The sequence below is a fragment of the Orcinus orca genome, chromosome 20, assembly GCF_937001465.1.
Source record: "Orcinus orca chromosome 20, mOrcOrc1.1, whole genome shotgun sequence".
In the NCBI taxonomy this organism is placed as follows: Eukaryota; Metazoa; Chordata; class Mammalia; order Artiodactyla; family Delphinidae; genus Orcinus; species Orcinus orca.
The window spans coordinates 43,503,847-43,525,169 of record NC_064578.1 but is presented as its reverse complement, the minus strand read 5'-3'; the positions used below and the strand labels follow the sequence as shown (position 1 = coordinate 43,525,169).

Here is a 21,323-nt window from a genome sequence, read left to right as displayed (position 1 = left end):
AATAGGTGTTACATTTATGCTCTGAGCCTTAACAGACCCCCACAGTTTACTTCTAATTCTGAACGATGCCCTCTCGCCTCCCCTGGCTCAGGATGAGTGTGGGGCGCAGAGGAACAGAAGCTCCTACCTGCCCCCAGCACCATACAAATGGAAGACCACCATTCCAAACATTGACAGACTTTATTGTGGGGGGTTCCCACCTGGGATCCCACCCTCTTAAATAAAAAAGTGCATAGAAAAGAAGGGATTTAGAAACTTTTGTACAATATCTACATCCTGGGCCCCCAGGGAAAGAAGGGGGCGATTGCTGGGTGGGCTGGCAGGGCCCTTGCCACCTGCATGCCCACATCCACCCTGAACACGAGGGTGGGGTGAGATGCTCTGGGAGGGACGAGGGGCAAGATGGCAGCGGGGGGGCGTGGCAGGCAGCCACAGCTTCAGTTAAGGAACCGACGGCAGCGCTTGGCGCCACAGTTGCAGGGCAGCTTGTTGCTGGCATCCTCAATGGGAAACTTGTAGTCATAGGTGAGCTCCTCACCACGCAGGATGCGGCGCAGGGCGAAGATGACGATGTGCTTCTGGCCCTCCACGTGGATGACTCGAGAGAAGCAGTTGGGCTCACACGAGTGGTTGATGAAGCGGGCGGCATTGCCATGCATGGTGGCATCCACCACATCAAAGTCATCCATGCGGAACATGTAGCACCCAATGCCCTACAGGGATAGGGTGGGGCAGTCAGGGGCTCTGTTCCCGTGTACCACACTGTTTCACCCGTCTCATTCCCATGGCCTGGCAGAGCCTACCTTCCCATCATAGAACTTCTCCCGCTTGTCAGTCAGCACAGAGCGAATGACAATACCAGAGTACTCAATGACCATCTCGCCAGCATCGATGTTGCGTTTACAGAACAGGCCCCGCCCGTGGATGGCAGATCTGCAGGGTTGCATGGGCAAGGGGGAGGTCAGGGGGCAGGGGGACAGAACCAAGGTAGTCCCACACTAGGGCACCTGTCCATCCACCCAAGGGGCATCCTCCCCCCAACCCCACTGACCTGTAGACACCCACAGCCTCTTTGGATGTCTTCTTGAGGTGGCGAAAGCGCATGGCCATAGGCAGCTCCAGACTGGTGGCGCGTCTGGTGGGGGACGGCAGCGTCACACAGGTTGGTACCCAGGAATGACCTCTCTTGCCCCGATCACCCTCTTTTGGACCTTTCCAGACCATCCCCAGTACCCTGGCCTGCCCTCCATACCTGGTTGACCTGAGCTGCACCTCATCCTCCTCCTCGTCACAGGTGGCTCCCTCAGGGAGCACCCGGTGCTGGGAGGCCAGGAAGTTGAACATGTCAAAGGTGCACTTCCTGCAGGTGGGAGGGAGGAAAGGAAGGAGGTTTATAGCCATTCTTTCAAGAAGATGCTACCCATATATTCTTTGGCCTGGGCCTACTGCTGGTAGGGTAGGAGCAATACTGCTACTACTGAAGACACAGCAAACAGGGAACAGATGAGGTTCATTCTTCTGATGTGAACTCTAGGAATAACTTCTGGAGTGGCCTAGTATCTTCTCCTCAGACCTCAGTTTCTAATCTGTAAAGACTTAATTCCCACCCTTGAGAACTCCTACAGGGCTACCCCGACTCAGGTATCACACCCCAGACTTCTCACCGGAGATAGACCTCAGCGCGGGCTGCCCCATGGGGATTCAGGGGTGGCTCCTCCTGGCCCTCTCCCTGCTGGTGGTAGCGGAATTTATAGTGCTGGCAGCGCTGAGCTCCGGGCAGTTGCTCTGCCAGGAAGATGACAGCATCGTGGTGGATGCCCAGGAGCCTTGCCCCACTCATTCCTGGGAAGAGTCAAAAGTGAGGACACGTAAGTCATGTCGGAGGCCCATCCTGCCAACAGGGAGTCATCCCGGCCCCCAGCATCCCTGTGAAACCCCTCAGTTACCACTAAAGGAGAGATGTCTGAGCCGGGCATGCCCTCGGGCCTCTTGCACCTTCTCAATCAGAATTCTCCATGCCCCTGGGGAGAGGGCAGGGCCAGAGCTGTCAGGATGGTGTTCTACGGGACACCTTCCCTCCCTGTCAAAGCTACTCCCAAACTCACCCTCCAAGCTCTCGGCCTCCACGCTGAACCCATCCTCACTGCTGATCTCGAAACGCAGGTGTGGGCCAGCCCGTTTAGGGGCCTGGTTCTCTTTGTCCTCTGGGGATGGAGGCTCTTCCTCAGAGCTTGAAGCCTCACCTGGTCCCAAGGAGCAGATCAGAGTTGGTGAGGCTCACCCCTCCTGGTTCCCCTCTGCCCTTCCTTCCTGCCCGCGTATAAGCACAGTTGCTGGGTCTGAGGGCCTTCCTCCTGCAATATTTGCCCAGTGAAACCTATAGAATGGACATTATTTTTTCTAAAGGGCCTACAGTCTCTTTACTGCAGGACATGCTTACGGCTCACTCAAACTCAGTCTACCGTAAATGCCAATCTATTCCTCATTTTTCTGCATCTCACACAAAATTTAAAATACTGGAGAACTACTATATTTTGCACATGTATTTTTCTTATGTGTACCACGTTGCTGTAAAGATTACCAATATATTATTATAAAGGCCCATACTCACAGAATCAAGTATACGTACGCTATGATGGATTTCTCAGGGGCTAAAAATTTTAAAGCTAGAACAGATAGGACTAGCTGACACAGGTGAGGTGGATGTGAGAGAAAAGGGGGCATCAAGGACAATTCTTGAGGTGTGGAGCCTGAACAACTGGAAGGATAAAATGGTCACTGAGTGAGATGGTGATGGTGAGGGAGAAACGAGTTTGGGGTCCAGGTCAAGAACTCAGTTTGGAACATGTTGAGCCTGAGATTCCTCTTAGAAAACCTCCCCTTTCAACTTGCTTGTGGAGATGGCGAACAGGCAGCAGGATATAAGAGCCTGGCTAGTGATTTGGGGGCTATCAGAATTAGAGATGGGGTTTAGAGTCAGGAAGTTAGACAAGAGCACTCGGGAGTGAGTGGAGATTAGAGAAGTCAAGGCCAGAGCCTGGGACACACCAAAGCTGACAGGCTGGGGCAGTGAGGAGGCACAGCCAGAGGTGAGGAGAGGGCTGGGGTGCTGGAAGCCAGGAAAGGAAATGCTTCAAGGAGGGAGGGATCAGCACACCAAATGCTGCTACTGGCTCAAGCAGGATGTGGACTGAGGCCTGACCATTGTACCTGGGTTGAGTGGGGTGGGGGGCATACGTTTGAGTGGAGCATACTTTAGGAGGGGCAGGAGTCACATGGCCACACTTTCTCCCCACAGAACTGCTCTGGGCCAACCTGCCTATATGCCCTTCCAGCCCTAAGCAAGACTCTAAACCTAACTCTTGCTATGTGTCCCACATCATCCTTGGGCCTCGCAATGCCCTAGGGTCCACCTCTGACTTCTGCCACCTTTCCCCATCCTCACTTCCATTCTGTTCCCTGAGCACAACCACAGAGGCCTCGCCTGGGCACACCCTCACTTTCTTCTTTCTCATGGTGCTCATCCTAAGCTAGAATGCGCTTGTTAATTATGCATCTGCTTCCTCTAGCAAAATGTGGTCTGGTCCCTATGGGCAGGGACCTGTCTGTCATGGTCACTGCCATATCCTCATGCCATCTCCGACCCCTGTAAGTAGCCTTTCAGTAAAACAGTCTCAGTCTACTTCATTCAACTTCCATACTCAGCAGCTTAGCTCTACATAATGAGAAAATCCACACATCAGGACAGGACTCGGGGCCACAAGGAATTCCGAGCCTCAGTCTGCTCAATTATCAGCTTACTTGGCTGTAGCCTACTCCCTCTCCCACTGCCCTCCATGACCAACAGAGCACTGCCCTTCCAGCTTCACTGAGTCCATCAGCCAGAACTGCTCCACGTGCCCCCATCCTGCATACTGATGTCTCGTATCTCTGCAGGTACAGGCATAACTCGGAGATACTGCAGGTTCAATTCCAGACCACGGCAACAGAGCGAATATTGCAATAAAGTGAGTCGCACAAATCTTTTAGTTTCCCAGTGCACATACAAGTTACGTTTATACTATACTATAGTCTAGTAAGTGTGCAACAGCATTATGTCTAAAAAAACAATGTACATACCTTAATTAAAAAATACTTTATTGCTAAAAAAATGCTAAACATCGTGAGCCTTCAGGGAGTTGTAATCTTTTTGCGAGAGTAACAGCAAAGATCACTGATCACAGATCACCGTAACAAATAATGAAACAGTTTGAAGTATTAAGAAAATTACCAAAGTGTGACACAGAGACACAAAGTGAGCAAATACTGCTGGAAACATGACGCTGATAGACTTGCTCCATGCAGGGTTTCCAAAAACCTTCAATTTGTAAAAAACGTGACAAAGCAAAGGGCAATAAAACGAGGTATGCCTGTACACCTTCCTCATGTCCTTCCCTCCACCTCAGGGGTCTCTTATGCAAACCTGACCACTATGTCTCCTCCCACCTCCTTTTCCATCCACGAGTCCCCTTCACCCTCATCCTTGCTTTTGCTGTCACAGCCCTCACACCAAACCCCTCTGAGCTGCTCCCCCCAACCCCCACCCCAGACTCTTAACTGAGCTTTTTGGCAAGGTGCCTGGCTGCTGTTCTGGCTGCCTCGGCAAACACTGTCTTCGGTTCTGGACTCTGACACAACATCCTCCCTACCCTGTGCCATCTGCCCAGACAGTACACCAACCCTAGACCCCACATGCCTGGTGTTCTCTGTGGCAGTTGGGACTGCTGACCACTCCCTTCCCTAAGCCTCTGGGACACCAACCCTCCTCTGATCTCCTTCCCACTGTTCTTGTCTTTCCTCTGGGTCCTAGGTGGGCTCCATCCTCTGTGGATGATCCCCAGAACTTCATCTCTGGCTTTACTAGGTACCTAACCTCTGACCCTGGTGCACTAGCTCCTGAAGCCCTTCCTTGGGCTCTTGGGCACACTGAACAGGCATGTCTGTTTCTGACACAGGCCATAAGCTCCCGAGGGTGTCTCTGTGACTCTAACACGCAGCCTCAGGCTCGTACCCAGGTAGGTGTGCAATGTGCAACACTCAGTGCGTTGTGTGTGTTTTTTTAAGTGGACCAGTTCTGTATCTGTGAGTTACTCAGCTGAGACAAGCACCAGGAAGGACGCAGTGAGAGGAAAAGGCTGGCCCCTACCTGAGTAGTGGTGCCACTGGGACTCAAGCAGCAGGTCAGAGGGACCATCGGGGGCCCGGGGAGGACCACCTTCTGGAAGTGGCAGCAGAGGGGACCGGTCCTGGAGGGGCCTGTGAGGAGAGACCTGTCAGAAGGAGGAAGCGGCAGAGGTTCCAGAGCCTCCAGGGAAAGGAGGCTGGCCACTCACCTCGGGCTTTCCCCCCAGGTGGGCTCCCCAGGTTCATCCAGGTCGAGAACTCCACGCACAGTGGGCGTTTTCATCCTCACTCGGCTAAACCTGGTGCGGAGTGGACTGTGAGAAGGCTGAGCTGCCTTCTCCTGCCCACCCTTCTCCCACTCCGCAGCCTGGGCACGCTCACTCACCCGCTGCCACAAAGCCCTGGACCCTGCTGGGGGTCCTCCGAGGACTCTCCATCTTCCTCCAGCCGGGGAGTTTTGCTTGGGGGAGGTGCTGGTGGGGAACGGCCAGAGAAGGTGGACACCCTTTTGACACGGATGGCCTGGCGGGGTGGGCTGGGGGGCCCACTGCTCAACACCAGCGTCAGTGGAGGGGGGGGTGGGGGAGGGGCAGGGCGGACCACCCCTACTACTGGCAACACACCCAGCAGGGGTCCTGGGGGCAGAGTCCAGGAAGCAGGGGCCGTGGGGGGGATGGGAGGGGGCAGAGGTGGTTGCTTCACTGGGGGTGAGACAGGTTCACCCTCCCCTGCCATCTTTACGAACACTTGCCCCAGCTTGTTGACCAGGATGATCTTGGATGTGGCAGGTTTGGGGGGCTCGGGGGCAGGGCCCAGGCTCAATACCCGGACCCCTGGGGCCCCAGGGAGCCAGGCAAACGTCCGGGTGGGGTCAGCTGGGCTAGGGGGCAGGCCCTGAGGGGGCTGGCTGCCATTGGCCAAGGGAGGTGCTGGGGGGAGTGGCTCCTCTCTAGGCCCAGCGCCCCCCTCCCCAGGCCCCCCTAAGTTCTTCAACACGAAATCCACAATTTCTGACGGCAAGTCCTCGGGAGGTCGAGCCCTGTCCCCTGCAGCCCCGATGACCCCAGCCCGGCCTGCTCCTGGCCCTGAAGGTGGAGTCCCCTGGCCCCGAGGCTGCTGGACTGCCTCGGCCTCACTGTCGGTACCATCATCCACTCCGTCCAGCTGTTCAATGCGGGGGGCTCCAGGGAGGGCTCCAGGGGCCAGGGCAGGGCCAGACACCACAGTCACAGGGAAGTGGACGTAGCGGGGGGTGGGGCTGGCCTCCTCCTCCGAGCTGTCCCCTGGGCCCCCGTGGCTGCTCCCCACCGCCCCTGCAGCCACAATCTCTTCCTGGAAGGGCTCAGTCCCCAGCAGGCTGGCCGCAAAGTCCAGGTCAGCAGCACTCAGTCCTGACACCACCTCCATGTCCTCAAAGTCTGGGCCCAGGTCTTCAGGGGGTGGTGGAGGAGATGGGGCCCGGCCAGGGGGAGCCAGCTCCCCTGAGGTAGGTGTGAGGGCTCTAACGACTGAGGTAGGAGGGGGCACCCTGAGCTGAGGAGAGGTTCTGAGAGGGGGAGAGGCCCGCCGTGATGGTGGCAGCCTGGAAGCCAGGGGGCTGGGACGACGGGAGCGTCTTGGGGGAGCTGGGAAGTCCGGGTCTCCCACCGTAGGGATGTGGTGGGTCAGAGAAGATGGGCTTCCTGTAGGGAGAAGGGTCAGGGTCAGCCAGGAGCTCCTGCCTCACCCTGCCCCACCCCTCTCCCAGACACTCCCAGGTACTCACCAGGGGAGGGCAGGGGTCCAAAGGAGACACCCCCCAAGGGCCTCCGGGATGGTGAGTAGTTGGGCACTTTGATTCGAGCCCCCGAGAAGGAGCGGGGGGCTGGAGGTGGGGCGCTGCTTGGATCCGGCCGAAGTGGGGGGTCCTGGTTCTCAACGGGTGAGTGGTGCTCAGGAGCTCTAGGGATAAGGGCACCTGTATCTGGTGGGGGGTCCACATGATCTGGGGGCTCTGAAGAGGCAAAAGAATGGCATCATGGGTGGCAGGGGCTCTTTGTGAAAGCCTCCCCTCGCATACCCTTTGTTCTTCTGAACCAACCGCACCTTCTCTGCCTGGCACCTGAGCTGGGGACAAGGTGCATGGGTTCCCAGTCATCACCCAGGTCCCAAACCCCTCTGTGGCTTCTGCAAAACCTCCATACACACCTGGGTCAGAGTTCCTTTGTGACCCCTCCTCACCCATCCTTTGCCATCTCCCCACTTCCTGGCTGCCTACTGCTGATTCAGGCCCCACACAGGGCACTGCCCTCTCTCCAGCACGGCCAGTCCTACCTGCTCTGCACATCCCTGCCACATCAAATGCATCCACCCCGTCCTGGTGCTTGCGGCTCCCCATTACCTGGCTCCACCCAATCTGTGCAAGCTGATCTCTGCTGCCTCCTCCCAACGCTTCCTTGTTTCCAGCCAGGATGGCTGTACCCTCCTCCCCTCTCTACCCTGTGTCATGCTCCAACCCAGAACAAACACCTCACCCACAAGCGCAATCCAAATCTCCTCCTTCTCCCATTCGGCCCACGAGGACCTCTCCCTCTACCTATCTCCAAGCCCGTTCTTTGCTTTGTGCCATCCAGCGCTCAGCTACATCCCTCAGTGCTAGCACAGATGGGAAGGTGCCAGTTTGGGAAATGAGCAGATTTAGGTTTGAATCCTGGCTCTACCACTAGGTCACTGTGGAGAGCTACTGCCCTCTTTGAGCTGTACAGAGGAGCTTACACCTTTCTCAAAGGGCTGCGGGGAGCATCACATGAGCACGCAGCCCCAAGTCAGGTGGCCATAAATGCTCCCTGCATTTGTGCACAAGCAGGTAGCATGGCACTCTCCCCTCAGCGTCCTGGGAGACGCTGAGCACAGCCCCCGCACACTATGCGCAGCCATTAAGTCATCTCAAACCACCGCCATTACAGCAAGTGGCACAATGGCAAGCATCCTGGGGTTTCCTTAGGGCACAAGGAGAATAGGGTTGGTGGGTAACTGTTTGGGGAGGGCAGCACTCAGGGAAGAAAATGAAGGAGTTCCAAGGCTGTACCTGAGGAAGGGGCGGGGCTGTGCACAATGGTCTGGTTCTCCTCTGCCGCCTCCAGGTGAACCGGCTCTTCCCTCGGCCCCCATGGCCGATACTCCAGAATTCGACACCGATACCAGCAGCGCCGCCGAGCATCTACTGTGCTCCAGTACAGACGGGAGCACCTGACGGGTGGGCGTGTGGGACAAGAGGGTCAGGACAACTTAGGAAACAAGATCCAGTCCTGGAGACCTCCAGCCCCACCAATGTCCCTTGGGCTGCTCACTGGTAGCCAATGGGGAAGAGCCGTCCCTCGCAGTCTGAGAGGTCAGAGAGAGTGCCCAAGGAGTCGATTCGGATGGAGCCTATGGTGCAGAGGAGAGGTCAGGAGGGTGGGCCCAGGCAGGGTCAGGAAGACCAGGGTAGAGAGCAAGCTGCTTACCAATGAGCACATTGATGGCATCAGGTTCAAGCCCCGTCAAGAACTTTCGCTTGAAGTTGATACCCTCAAAGTCCACATAGACTCGGCGGAGGACATCAAAACCGTCAGGGGTCACGATCTCCTGGGAGGGGGGTGGCAAATGGGGTTGCTGGATTGATTGGTGGCAGGTGAGGGGGATGTGAGGGAAGGCTCTGGAGGCAGAGACTGGTCAGTCAGGGGCTTGACTAAAGGACTGGTGGCGGGGGGTAAGGGAACAAGGAAGAGACACTGAGAGGCAGCTGGGGCCAGGCCTGAGGGGCTACGGAGCTCCCTGAGTGGAAGAGGAAGAGAGTGCAGTGGGGAGCTGTCTCCCCCAGGGTGCAGGCCCACCTTGCCATCCAGCAGGTCTGTGTGTTTCTGGCAGAAAACTTTCTTGTCATCCTGGAAGATGCAGTAGCTGGCCCGGGCACACATGAAGTGGAAGTTGCTGAGGCAGGAGGAAAGGCAGCAGCCCACCGTGGCTCCAGGCTTCAGGCAGAGCTCACAGCGCTGTGGGGGGAAGGAGCTGCTAAAGGGGGAAGCCAGTGACCCGAGCCAGGGTCTGACACTCAGCATCGTTGTCCTTGAGACTCTGCTTGGGCCCCTGCCTAGCCCAGCACCTCACCAAGCAAAGGCACTCACCAAACATTACCTCTCCCCTAGCTGCATCCAGGGCCAGGTACACATCAAAACCATTTCAGACTGTTTGATACAGAATTGCAATAGGAAGAAGAATAACAAGAGCTAAGACTGAGACTGGCATTTACCTTACCATCTTCCTCATGCTGTTCTAGCATGGAACCTGTATTATTTCATTTAATCTTCACATCTGCCCTCTGTAGTACGTCTCTCTATCATCTTTCTGAGGGTGAGCTGGAAACGTTCTACAGTACCTGACTCAGGTTCGAAACTGTAAGGGGGATTCTAACTCAGGCTACACCTCACCTCATAGGGATGTAATAACAGCTAAATGCCACACTGTATGGAAAGCATCCAGCACAGGTTTAATCAACAAGATTCAACAGACTAACTTTTAGTCTCCCAGGCTTCAGGCCCATATTATGGCCAGAGAGCACAAACAGGAAAAGAGCTGCTGTCACTGCAGCACCACAGTGCTGGGACAACCAAGAAAGGTACCTAGGGCCAGCAGTGGAAGGACAAGCTGTGGCAGAGACTAAACAAGAGCTGTCTCCGAGTGGAGGAGAGCCCCGAGGACTGCCCACCTCTCCAGGCCCGTGCCCTCACCATCTGCCTCCCTCGAGCCACAGCAGCGTGCACGTTCTTGAGGGAGCCGTCATTTTCTTCGAACACTTCGGCTGACCAGATGGCACAGTTGACGTGTGTCCACTCATTCTGCCCGATGTACAGAAGCCGCCCTGCCTCCTGGGGACAGAGGAGGGTGGCAGGAGGGGAGGACCCAGAGACCAGACCCCACAGCCTGGGCTTCATGCAGTAGCCCTCACCTTAGAGTCTGCATCCCCATATTTGAGGCACAGCGCACACTGACGGGGGTCCTCCAGGTGTGAGAAAGCAGCTGAATCCTTGCCTTGGAAAGCTGGAAGGGGTGTGGGAAGGAAGGTCCAAGAATGAGGACCTGGAGCCTGGCCCACCAACCAGGGGATCTGGCTTCCAGCCCCAATTTCCCAGTACCTGTTGAGGGATCCCCTGGAGGCTGCCCTGATTCTGGGGTCTCTGGTTCCTGCTGCCTCCACTGAGCGTAGACATGGTCCAGGGAAGGGGGCAACACGGCATTGGGGAGGACTCCGCTGTGGACAGGCAGGGTCAGCCTCTGACACGTCTCTTAACAAGGGGTGGGGGATGCACTGGGGCCCACCCACACTATCAGCCTGAACATGCCATGACACCCTCTGTCCTCTCTCTACGTGGAATTTCTCTCAGTCTCCCAAACAAGCCAGGCCCTCTCATGCCACCTTTGGCCCACGAAAACACTGTTCCTCATGCCCGGAATACTTTTCCTCCACTTCTCAGCTTGGATGTCATCTCTCCGGAAAGCCTCAGGCCCTAGGCTCCTAGGCAGGCGCCTCCTCTGGGCTCCCACAGCCCCTGGGTCTCCCCATCAGTGCCCTGACTGTCTGGGTCATCAGTGCCTGCCCAACCTCCCAAACATGGCTCGCCCACTGCTGTCCCCAACACTGCCTTGCATAAAGTAGAACCGAAGTACGAGTTAACTACACAATCTGAGTCTCTGCTCGTCTAGAACCACTGGGGACTCTCATGCTGGTTCCACCACCCTCCAGACCCTAACCCTGTTCCTCGTCTATTCTCAGTCCAGCTTGCCCCTGGATTCCTAGGTGCCCTTGCCTTTGCCCTCACTCCCTGGTTCCCCTCCTGCTACCCAGCCTCGCTCACTTGGGCAGCCGGGTACTCCGTCGCCAGTACTTGGGGTCGTGGGCGTCGAACCAGCCGAACGCAGACTCTAGCAGCTGGGGAGCAGGTTAACAGGATGAGAAGAACTGGCTTCCTCAGGAGAGCTGGCCGGGGCAGGGTCTAAAGGACCCACTCTCTCCTCCCCACTACCATACTAGCTACCCTCCAGGCATCCCCCAAAGAGCTCACCTTCAGTAGGAGCCCCTTCGTCTGGCCTCCAGCCCGGCGCTCCGGCGTCTCTCCTTCTTCCGAGTGCCTCATCAGGATGCCCACCACATCCTCCATGAAGCTGTGCTGTAAGGGGGTTTGTCAGGACTCGAGCCTCGACCCCAATCCTCTCCTCCTGGCACCCACCTGTTCCTCTCAGTGTCCCACTCACCACGGACTTGTAGTGGCCATCCTCAAAGCGCTGGCTCACAGCGTGCAGATCACAGGGCCCTGGGTGCAGTTGCTTTCCATCCTGCCCACACTGCAAAGAGGGGAAGTCAGCAGGGCTCGTGCTGGGCCTAGGCCCACCCCGTCCTGCCACCTGGGCCCCCAGACCTGGGTGCACAGCAGCAGTGGGCCTGCCACCTTGGAGCTCAGCAGGCCCTGGAGCACCTGGCGCAGGCCCCCCTGCAGGGCCCCACTCAGGGCCTCTCGCCAGCGGGGGTGCGTGGCCCCAGCACATGGCCCACAGGTGTACAGCACCGAGTCTGGCAGCCCCGAAAGGATCTCATAGTCTTCATCTAGAACAGCCAGGGCAGGAAAGGAAAAAATGGTTTAGGGAGATGTGAGGGCTTTCAGCAGCCCCCAGATCACCAAGAACATTCAGCCCTGTCCCCTGAGGGCCTGTGGTGAAGGGTAGAACAGGGATCCCCAAAGGACTGAGGCCACCCCCCAGGTAATCCACCCACTCACCTGAGAGCCCCTCACACTTCGCGTGCACCCAGTGGTCACACTGGGCGCACTGCATCATCTTGCTCTCGTAGTCGTTGTCTTCATAGCAGCGTGTGCAGATTGGGCAGTAGTTTCCTGGAGCGAGAGGGAAGAAGAGACAAGTCAGAGGGGCTAGTGCCACTGGCTGCCCCTCAGAGCCCCTGTCCAGAGGCCAGCCATCCCTTGACTGCTGCAGGAGCTGCCTCTATCATGCCCCACTTGGGTCCCTACCATTCCCCAAAAGCTGGCTGAGGATAAGGCTGTTTTTCTAACTCTGCAGCCCCAAGGCCTCACAAAGTAAAGAGCTTTGCTAAACATGCTGCCTGAGTAAATGAGGAAGCCCAGGTCTTCAAAGAGCTCAGTGGAGACTTGAGGTTCCAGGAGGCATCTCAGGGACCACCACAAGGGTGGGCTCCACGCCCTCCACTCCCATTGCCCTCAGTGGGAGAGTACTCTGAGTGGAAGGAAAGGCTCCATAGTTAGAAGAGAGTAGAAAGCCACTAGAGAAGAGTATCTGTTCCAACTGCTTGTCTAGGAACCTGGCCCACTCCCCGGTGGCCCCCCGGGCCCCGGTCCCCTGCCAGGTCCCCACCTTTCTCATAGAGCTGGGTGCACCTGGGGCAGAGGCTGTAATCTCCCGACCACTCGACGTCCCAGTTCTTGCCTGGAGTCGCCCCACAGCTCTTACAGCGCACGCAGGCTGAGCAGATCTGGGAGGGCAGGGCGACATTAGGGGGAAAGCCAGACACCGGGCTGGAGCAGTGCGAAGCGGGGATGGGCAAAGAGGAGGCAAGAGACAGATGAGGAAGGATGGGTAAGAGGAGAAAAGGTGTGCAGGAGAGGCGAAGAGGAGGAGGAAGTGAGAAGGAAAGAAGCAGGGCAGGAGAGAAATGAAGTGGGGAGATCGGTAGAGTGAGACGGAAGAGATTAGGCTAGAGCAGGAGGGGGCTGTGAGCTGGGGGCCGTGGAATGCATGAGCCCATAAAACCATTACATACAAATTCTGCACATAAATCTTGTCTACGTGAAATTCTTGAAGAGGACGTGTGATGTTTATCAAACTCTCAGAAGGACCTCCACCCTTCCCCGCCTCCTGAGAACCCTGGCCTAGAGCATGTCTGGGGGTGGTGTGTGGCATTAATCAGAACTCCAAAGTAAGGGGTGGGGGCCTCATCTCTCACCCAGTGGCGCCGTTTGCGTGTGGCCCGGGTTGGGTAGCTGGGCCCCAGGCAGGCTGGGTGGTAAGCATGGCGGCAGCGCTCGCACTCCAGGAGGTGCTGTTGGATGTTGAAAAAAGACAGCAATGGCAGAACCTACTGGCACAGGGATACCCCTTCTCTTTCATGCCTCCACTGCCATGGCCCTCGTGCCCGAACCTTGGATCCCCGGCCTTTGCGCCCGCAGACATGGCAGAACTTGCAGCGGCGGCAGCACCAAGCGTCATGATGTTGGGGCAGGGGCCGCTCGGCCTCCTCCAGGCAGAATGGGTGGAAAGGGTCACAGCAGACTTGGCAGAACACCAGCTGGGGTGGGGAGACGGAACGACAGGCAGAGTGTGAGGCCAGAAGGCCAGGGAACGTGACCCTGTGGAGAGGGCCCAAGAAACCAGACTTGGGGGGCTGTGAAAGGAGGCAGGGGTCCAACCTCATGCAGGCCTTTGCTGGCACACAGCAAGCACACCATCGGTGGTCCCCCTGGCACGGAGGTGAGTACGCTCAGGCCGCCCATCAGCCACACGTTCTCCAGATCACAATCCTCCTGAGGGACGAGAAGACAAGGGGTCAGAGAGCAGCCAGGAACACAAGCCAGACCCAACCTTAAAGCCCTGGTTTCTCACTCATGATTAACAAGTTTCTTCCCACCGTAGTCCCCACCACCCTCCCCTGCTCCATGCCGTACCTTAAAATCCACACGAACCCGGTGCACGCCATCAGGGGACTTTTGTTTTCCAGTCCAGCCATTGGGAAAAGAGACAAAAGGGCCAGGGGCCAAAGCGTCCTAGGGAAGATGGTGGTGCTCAGAGTGCTGCCAGCCCCACCCTTTACCAACTTTTCTCCTCACCGCCCTCTCCTCCAGCCTTCCCAACCCTGCCTTTTGCCCAGATCCTACTTGGCCTTCCAGAAGGATAGGCCTGCTTCACCCCCTCAGGACCTGTCCTCTGGCGTGGACACACCACGGCACTCAGGTGAGCCTGTTACCCTGACTTGCCAGGAAGCTCCTTGGGATGGAGCCATGCCTTCCACAGGACTCGGGGTTCTTGGTGTGGGGCTATGCTGACCTTGTCCAGGCGCCTTCGGGCCTTGAGCTGCAACACAGGCTGCAGGGTGGGTTTGCGGGGCCGACTCTGCTCCTCTGGTTCTGGTACTGGCAGCTCTAGGCAGGACACATGAGCGGTGAGGTTTCCCCCTCCTCTCTGCCCCATTCCCCCTCCTCTACAACCCCCAATTGTTACCTGGATCCCCAGGGCCTTCTTTAACTAGACAAGGTCCACTAGGATGACTTGGGCCTTGTTCAGCAGGCTACTGAAAACCTCCTGCACCCGTCCTCCCTGTCCACTAAAACCACCCCCCTTCTCTACACTGAGACCGACAAAGCCCTGGGTCTGGGAGTCCTGACCCTTCCACACAAAAGACACAGGACTGACTGACAGAGGAAGCAACAAACAATTCACACCATTCTCTCGGGGGGTCCGACGCCGAGGAGCAGGGGGACCCCCGGGCTCTGAGTCATCCGAGTCCTCGAAGATATCATAGGAGGGTCGCTGTTTGACGCAGCGCCGGGCTGACTTGCGCTGCAGTAGGAGGGAGTCCTGCTCCTCGGGCCCCGGGGGGGCCACCACCTCCTCCCGGGGCCCCCCAGCTCCCGCCCCCCGGCGTGGGCCTGGAGGACCAGGGGAGGCCTCAGGAGATTCATCGGAATCCCAGGGCAACAGCGTCTTCACTATCGTCCGGCCTGTGGGAACAGGGGACTTAGTAGGATCTGAGCTCAGCCAGGGACATGGGACACTGGGATGGAGAAAAGCCAGAAAAAAGTGGGGCAGAAGCGAACAAGCACACGATGGAAAAGAAAAGAAAGGTGGTGGACTGCAAAGGTATGGGGAGGAGAGCAAAGAAGACATGGTTTCCTCCGTACCACGAATCTCAGTAAGATTGTGTAAAGAAATGCTCCTCAAACCTCGTTACCTTTTTTGGCCAGCCGTTCCATCTTCCGAGCCTCTATCTTGTCACACTTCCGGTATCTGGGGAGGGGAGCAGCACGTCACCAGGGTAGGGGACTGGTGGTCTGGGGGAAGAGAGGAAGCTCTCCACAAGGATGCCAATCCCACTGCTCTGCTGGGGCAGGAGGCCTGGGTAACTGACAACCATGGGTGGGAATGGAGGCTGCACCCCAGCTACTCACACACAGCACTGCTTCTTGGTGTTGGGGCCCCCAAACTTGGGCTTGTCCAGGCAGTTGACACAGGACCCACAGTCCTGCACACGCAGGCAGCCCCGACAGTGTCCACACCGTGCCATCCGCATCTTCTTGCCATGATGGGAGGGCAGTGAGCGCCGGGGTGCATGTGCCAGGGTCCCTCCAGACCCCGCAGGCTCTGAGTCTCCCCCAGGCCCTGTTGGCTCCACCTTTCCCCGCCGGGACCGAGATGGGACACTCTCAGTCTCAGATGCTGACGACGTATCTAGTGCAGCGGAGAGGCCGGGATGGAGCCACAAAGCCGCCAGGAGTTCTACCTCATTTCCCTAACCTCCCCTAGATTCCATTCAACTGGCCTTCTGGTCCCCACTTTCCCACAGTGCTCCCATTCCAGGTGCTCCCAAATCTGCTCTAAGACCTAGCACTCCAACCCACTTGCCACCTGGCCCCAAGCACCCGACTCAGCTGCCATTCTCCCAGGTTCTTGATGCCTTCACTTGCCCCCAAACTTGACACAGCTGTCAAATTTCGCAACATGCCCGCCCCTACCCTCCGTGGCGAGGTCCTGCCGATCCCGGAGAGGGAGAGCACTGAGGCGGGGGACGTCTTCGGGTACCATGGCCCGGGCCTGACCAAGGGCCACAGCAGCGTGACGGCAGACATGTTTGATGCGGGGCCCTTGCACAGGGGACTCGGGGCCCTGGGGGGAGGAGAAAGCAGGAACATATGTGGAGCACTGCCCCTTGTGGCCCCGCAACCAGCCTTCTTCAGAGGGCCTTCTTCCCACTCCATACCGACGGTCTCTCTCTCTTAGTTTCCATCGATTCATCTTCAGACCTGACAGAACCTCTGTCTGCGATCTGCTTGACAGCCCCCACGACTTCCTCCATCTGCCCTCCAGGGCTTGACTGGTGGGGGAATAAACAGGGTCAGAGGCTAGAGAGCGAGAAAAAATGGGGCCAGGAGACTAGCACTGGGGAGGGATGGGGCCAGGGAAGGAACACAGGAAGCTGGGGGACAGGGGAAGGACTGGCTCTGAAGGTTCCCTGCAATGCTGGAGGGTGTCTAGGAAGGGAACGAGGTTCAGGGGTTGCAGAGAATTGAGGCTGGGTGCAGGGGCATGGCCCAAGTACCACGCTCACCGGCATCAAAGATGCCACCTTCTGCTGCTGCTGCTGGTCGATCTTGATTAGCTGCACCTTGGCTCTCTTGAGGAGGCTGAACATTTTCTCCTCCACACCAGACAGTGGTAAGGAACCCAGGCCTGCAGTCCGGGCCTTTTCCAGTGGTGGCGGCTGCTGTGGTGGCGGCGGCTGCAGCTGTAACTGCGGCTGTAGTTGTGACTGCTGTGGTGGTAGTGCTGGAGGCAGCAGCTGGGTGTGCAAGGCCTGTACGGGCTGCTGCAGCTGAGCCTGAGGCTGCTGCCCACTGCTTGGAGCTGGAGCCCCAGGAGGCGGCACCTCGGCCTTAACAGGAGTGGCGACCACAGGGGCAAATCGAGGCAAGCTGAGGTGGTTCGTGCGGCCCACTGCCCGCGGCTCAGGCTCAGCTGGAGAGTCATCGGCGGGAGGCGGCTCTGGCTCAGGGGCTTCAGGGGCCCCAAGAGGAGGAGTAGTAAGCACCGATTCGTAGATCTTCAGGTGGGCTTCGCTTGGGGTAAACTGAGGGGCCCGAAGGAGCAGGGGCCTCCGGGACGGAGTGACGGGTGCAGGAAGCGGGGGTGGGGCCGGTGGAGGAGCAGGGGGAGGAGGGGGCAGTTCCCGGGTCAGTGAGGTCCAGCGAAATGTGGGTTCCCTTAGGATGGACCGTCTCTTCTCAGGGAGTGGGGCTGGGGTAGGTGGAGGAGTTGGGGCACGCGGTGGAGACGGGGCTGGTGCTGGTTCCTGTGGTGCGAGTGGGGAGGTGGCAACAGGAGGCCGTAGAGTAGGTGAGACCTCCACCTTTGAGGGTTTGGGCGGGTCTTCATCCATAAATCGCCGGGGCGTCTTGATGACACGGGAAGAGCGGGCACTCACCACGGGCATGATAAACTGCCGGATGTTCTTCAGAAAGGTGGTACTTTTGGGGGCCACAGTGGGGCTGTCTTCCAGAGGGCCTCCTGTGGTGGAGCTGGGGACTGGAGTGGGAGGAGAGGTGCCCTCTGGCCCTGCCCGAGCAGCTTCCCGCTCTGCCCGCTGGCTGGGAGTCAGGGGAGGCCGGCCCCTCTTCCTGGAGCATGTAGCTGGGACCACGGGAGGAGGGGATTCTGCCTGCTCCTCTGGGGCAGGAGGTGGTGGAGGGGATGGTGGGGGCGGAGGAGACACTGGGGGTGGTGGAGGGCAAAGTGGGGATGGAGGAGATGTTGAGCGGGGTGGGAGGGAAGGAGGAGGTGGAGGGGCTGGAGGAGTCAGGGGTGGTGACGGCAGCTTCGCCTCTTCCTTTTCCTCAGCCGGCACCATCTCTTCCTCGGCTACAGCTCGCTCTTCCTTCTCTTCCTCCTCCTCCTTGTCTTTCGCTTCTTTCTCCTCCTCTCCGTCCTCCTCCAGCTTCTGCTCCTTCCTCCAGCAGGGGCCCTCTCCCTGTCCAGACCCAACTCTTCCTTGAGTGGCATCCTGCCAGCTTTCTTCATGTTGATCTTGACCCTGACCTGATTCAAGTCCCAAGGACAATTGTCCCATCTTCACTTTTTTGGCCTTTGAAACAAACTTGATCACGAGGGGGAGCCCGCCTCGGCCTCGGCCCCTGCCTCCACGGCCTCCTCGCCCAGACTGTCCTCCACGCTTGGGGGTCCCAGGTCCTGGGCCGGGCCCCTCCTTGCACTTCCAGCTGCCAGTTCGGTGTTTTACTGGAACAACAGGAGGTGGGGGCTCAGGTTTGGGGATTGTCACAGCTGCTTCTGCCACCACTACTGCTTGTTGCTTCTTCCTGCAGGGGCCTGCTGACCGTCCTGGGGGCCGCCCCCGAGACCGACGGGGGGTGGAGGACTCACATGCCCGGCTCCGGGGGGCTGGGGGTGCCTGGGCCCGCCGGAGAAGTTCAGTCAGTGCCTGCACCATCCGTTCTGTGCCCTCCTCACCCCGTTTCCGGGCAGGAGTCTTTGGGGGGGTAGGAGCCACATCTGCTAGGCGAGGAGGCGGAAGGGGGGTCGTCTTATGCTTGCGGCCCCGACCTCGGGGGGCTCGACCTAAAAGGAGAATAGGTGTGGGGAGATGGGTCAAGGTAGCCCTGCAGACTGAGGGACTCCAGGAGGGCAGGGACTAAGTCTTGTCTGTTTCCCCGACAGCCCAGCCTAGCTTGAGCTTTGAACACAGAACACACTTGGTAACTGATGAAGACTCTAGTTGAACAGGGAAGAGCTGACACGAAAAGCAAGAATAACATTCTTGTAAAGCTATAGAGGTAGAGTTTCCCCATCACTCACCTCGCTGGGATCGGAGCGCAGAGCGCAGGGAACTGGGGGCCACATCTTCATCTGAATGAAAACCCTGAAACTCCTGATTTAGGGGACCAGGGGTGGAGGGGAGAAACAGCAGTCAGTGCCAAAGCCCTCGTTTCATGTGAGACTCAGGTTCCGAGGAATATCCCCAGCTTCCCCCTTAACGTATACCTATTTACAAAAGAACTAAAAAGACCGGAAAGCAAGGGGAAAAGAAAAGACGGTCTCCTCCTAGGGATGGAGGTAGAGGGTATTTTGAACCTGCACCCCGTTCCAGACCACACCAGCACAGCCATCAGTGGTTCACTGGTTCAAAGGGAACAGAAGAGGGTCGCCTCAGATCAGGCAGTAGGCACTACCCTCAGATTCCCTCATTCTCCAACTGAGAAAAAAGTGGAACCTCTGCTTATACCCTCTCGGGCTGTAGTTTCTTCCTCAGTGAAAATGGGAATTGGGGCACCCAAGCAGGGTGTGTGTTTGTGTGTGTGTGTGTGTGTGTGTGTGTGTGTGTGTGTATGTGTGTGTGTATCAAGCGGTTTATCATATTATAATCTGCCCTGAGTCCTGAGGTGGCTACAAACTGTCCTAAGTAATAAAACGCACACTTTCCTGCCTTTTCTGAGAGACTGGTGATAAATCCTGAATTGAACTCAGACCTGCTAGAGTGCCCAGTCTCATCCTGCATTCCATTTCTCTTCAACCTGTGCCCCCAAGAGGAAGACCTCCACCATTTTACCCTCTCTCCACTTTAAGTCAGAAAAAGAATTGGGGCGCTGGTGAAATCAGGGATGTGCCGGAGGTTATGCGGCCGGGCGGGGCAGCCTGCAGGTAAGAGCCCAGAGAGCCCTAGCCTGGGTCCACTCGAGCCACGCTGCTGCTGTCAACCACCGGTTGGGCGTGCAGTCCCCACAGCCTCCTAGCCCAAACCTCTCCTGCCCTGGATTTGCCAACTACCAAGAAGGATCAGCCCAAGACACTTCAGCAGGACCTGCCTCGGGCCCAAGTGCCCAGCTGCAGCCCGGGCTTCTCTATCCACTTTCAGAGGCCTCTTCCTCCGACAGCTCCCGTGCAGCCTACCTCCTCCCATGCCTATTTCCAGGGCCCTTTCCCTCCTCAGGAGGCCTTGAGGACCACGCTTCCCCACGCCACTCCTCGGGGCCACCCAGACCCCTGGAAGCCCCCCACCTCCGCCCCGCCCGGCGATGGGGACGCCTCCGACTGCCTCACCTCATCGTCGGACTCCCCGTCACTGCTCTCCTCCTCCAGCAGGCAGTCCCGGCTCGGGCCCCAGCCCCAGCCCCGGCCCCGGCCCCGGCCCCGACCCCGCTGAATGCGCGGGCCGGCCCACAGGCGGCGGAGCCGGCGCAGGCCCCGGCGGAGCCCCAGCAAACGGAGCAGGGCCGTGTCCTCCCCGGGCTCGGCTCCGCCCGGCCCCGCCGCGCCGCCGCCGCGCCGCAGAGCTACCCGCACTCTTTCGGCCCCGCTGCCCCGTCCGCCGCGGCCCCCGCCCCCGCCAGAGCCCCGCGGCCGGCCCGGGAAGCGGCCCCGCGCGGAGCCAGGCCCGGGGCAACTGCCGCCGCCCGCCGCTGCCGCCATCTTGGCACCGTGAGAGGGGCCGGGGAGGCGGGGGGAGGGGCGGCCCGTAAGCAGGGCCGGGGGGGAGGGGAGCAGAGGAGGGGCGGGGCGGCGGCGGCTCACGACAACCACCAGCGCCGCCGCGGGGTCGCCGGGAGCCGGGGGCTGGGCCGGCCGCGCGCGGGGCACCACGGGAGCGGGAGTCCGAGACCTGCCGGCCGTCACCCTTAGACCGCATCTGAAGAGCATAGACTCCCGCGTCGCGGCGGGAGAGGATGAGGCGCAGGGCCCTCTGGGAAATGTAGTTCGAGCGCCTCGCTCCTTCCTGGCGAGCTAGGGCCGCGAGAGCTGGGACTATGGGGTCCTGACCCGACCCAGAAAGCGATCTCCGGGGCCACCGGGAGATGTGGTTCTTGACCCAGACTCCTCCCATTGTTCTTGTCGAGGCCAGCGGCCCGTGTGAACTACCACTCCCAGAGTGCGGTGGGCCTCGGACCCTGGGAACACCAGAGACACTGGAAAATGAAGTTCGGTACTGCAGGAGGCGTGGGCTGGGTAAGGGGCGGCGGCAAAAGATTAGTCTCAGTTCGGAGCTAAACCCGGCAGCCGTTTCGTACAGCCTGGAGGGAGGATGCTGGAGAGGCTGCGGCCTTTCGGCTCTTGTGCTAGGAAAGGAGGAGGGTGGCCGAAAGCAGGGCGGAGCACGCGTTCCTCCCGAGACCCCGGCTGGAGGCCCAGACTCAGACTCCGCGCGCAGTTGCTTGCTGTGGAAGGGACGGGTAACTTGGGTTCTGACAGCCTCCCCACACAGGGCTTGCTGCTAAGTTGGCCTGGACGCCGAGTCCTCGCGGCCCTCTGCCTCTGGGGGAGGAGAGGGAGCCCCGGGAGACGGAGGAGGTGGCCGCCGCGATGAACCACCAGGGGCCGCTACAGGACTAGGGGCAAGG

At 58.7% G+C, this 21,323-nt stretch overlaps 1 protein-coding gene across 5 annotated transcripts; it reads right to left on the bottom strand.

Moving 5' to 3' along the window:
• Window positions 1-161: 161 nt before the first annotated feature.
• On the bottom strand, window positions 162-21,207 carry KMT2B (lysine methyltransferase 2B). 5 transcript variants are annotated; one of them, XM_033413824.2, is made up of 38 exons: window positions 20,029-21,207; window positions 18,787-18,859; window positions 18,355-18,549; window positions 16,529-18,210; window positions 16,181-16,294; window positions 15,936-16,086; window positions 15,372-15,651; window positions 15,155-15,210; window positions 14,646-14,924; window positions 14,251-14,345; window positions 13,872-13,970; window positions 13,617-13,730; window positions 13,349-13,495; window positions 13,154-13,249; window positions 12,565-12,682; window positions 11,955-12,068; window positions 11,598-11,782; window positions 11,434-11,523; window positions 11,244-11,348; window positions 11,037-11,110; window positions 10,317-10,432; window positions 10,130-10,221; window positions 9,912-10,049; window positions 9,018-9,176; window positions 8,649-8,769; window positions 8,493-8,571; window positions 8,231-8,391; window positions 6,929-7,156; window positions 5,549-6,845; window positions 5,373-5,462; window positions 5,186-5,295; window positions 2,106-2,243; window positions 1,947-2,021; window positions 1,665-1,842; window positions 1,253-1,360; window positions 1,052-1,135; window positions 804-933; window positions 162-713 (listed from the first exon to the last, which is right to left on the bottom strand). In XM_033413824.2, the coding sequence occupies exons 1-38, from the start codon at window positions 20,623-20,625 to the stop codon at window positions 438-440; spliced, it is 8,244 nt and encodes a 2,747-aa protein (XP_033269715.2). In that variant the 5' UTR covers window positions 20,626-21,207; the 3' UTR covers window positions 162-437. The 5 variants fall into 5 exon arrangements, with proteins under 5 accessions (XP_033269715.2, XP_004284204.2, XP_033269714.2 ...); XM_004284156.3 differs by having other exon boundaries at window positions 16,529-18,549; XM_033413823.2 differs by lacking the exon at window positions 1,947-2,021 and having other exon boundaries at window positions 16,529-18,549.
• Between the last annotated feature and the right edge of the window lie 116 nt (window positions 21,208-21,323).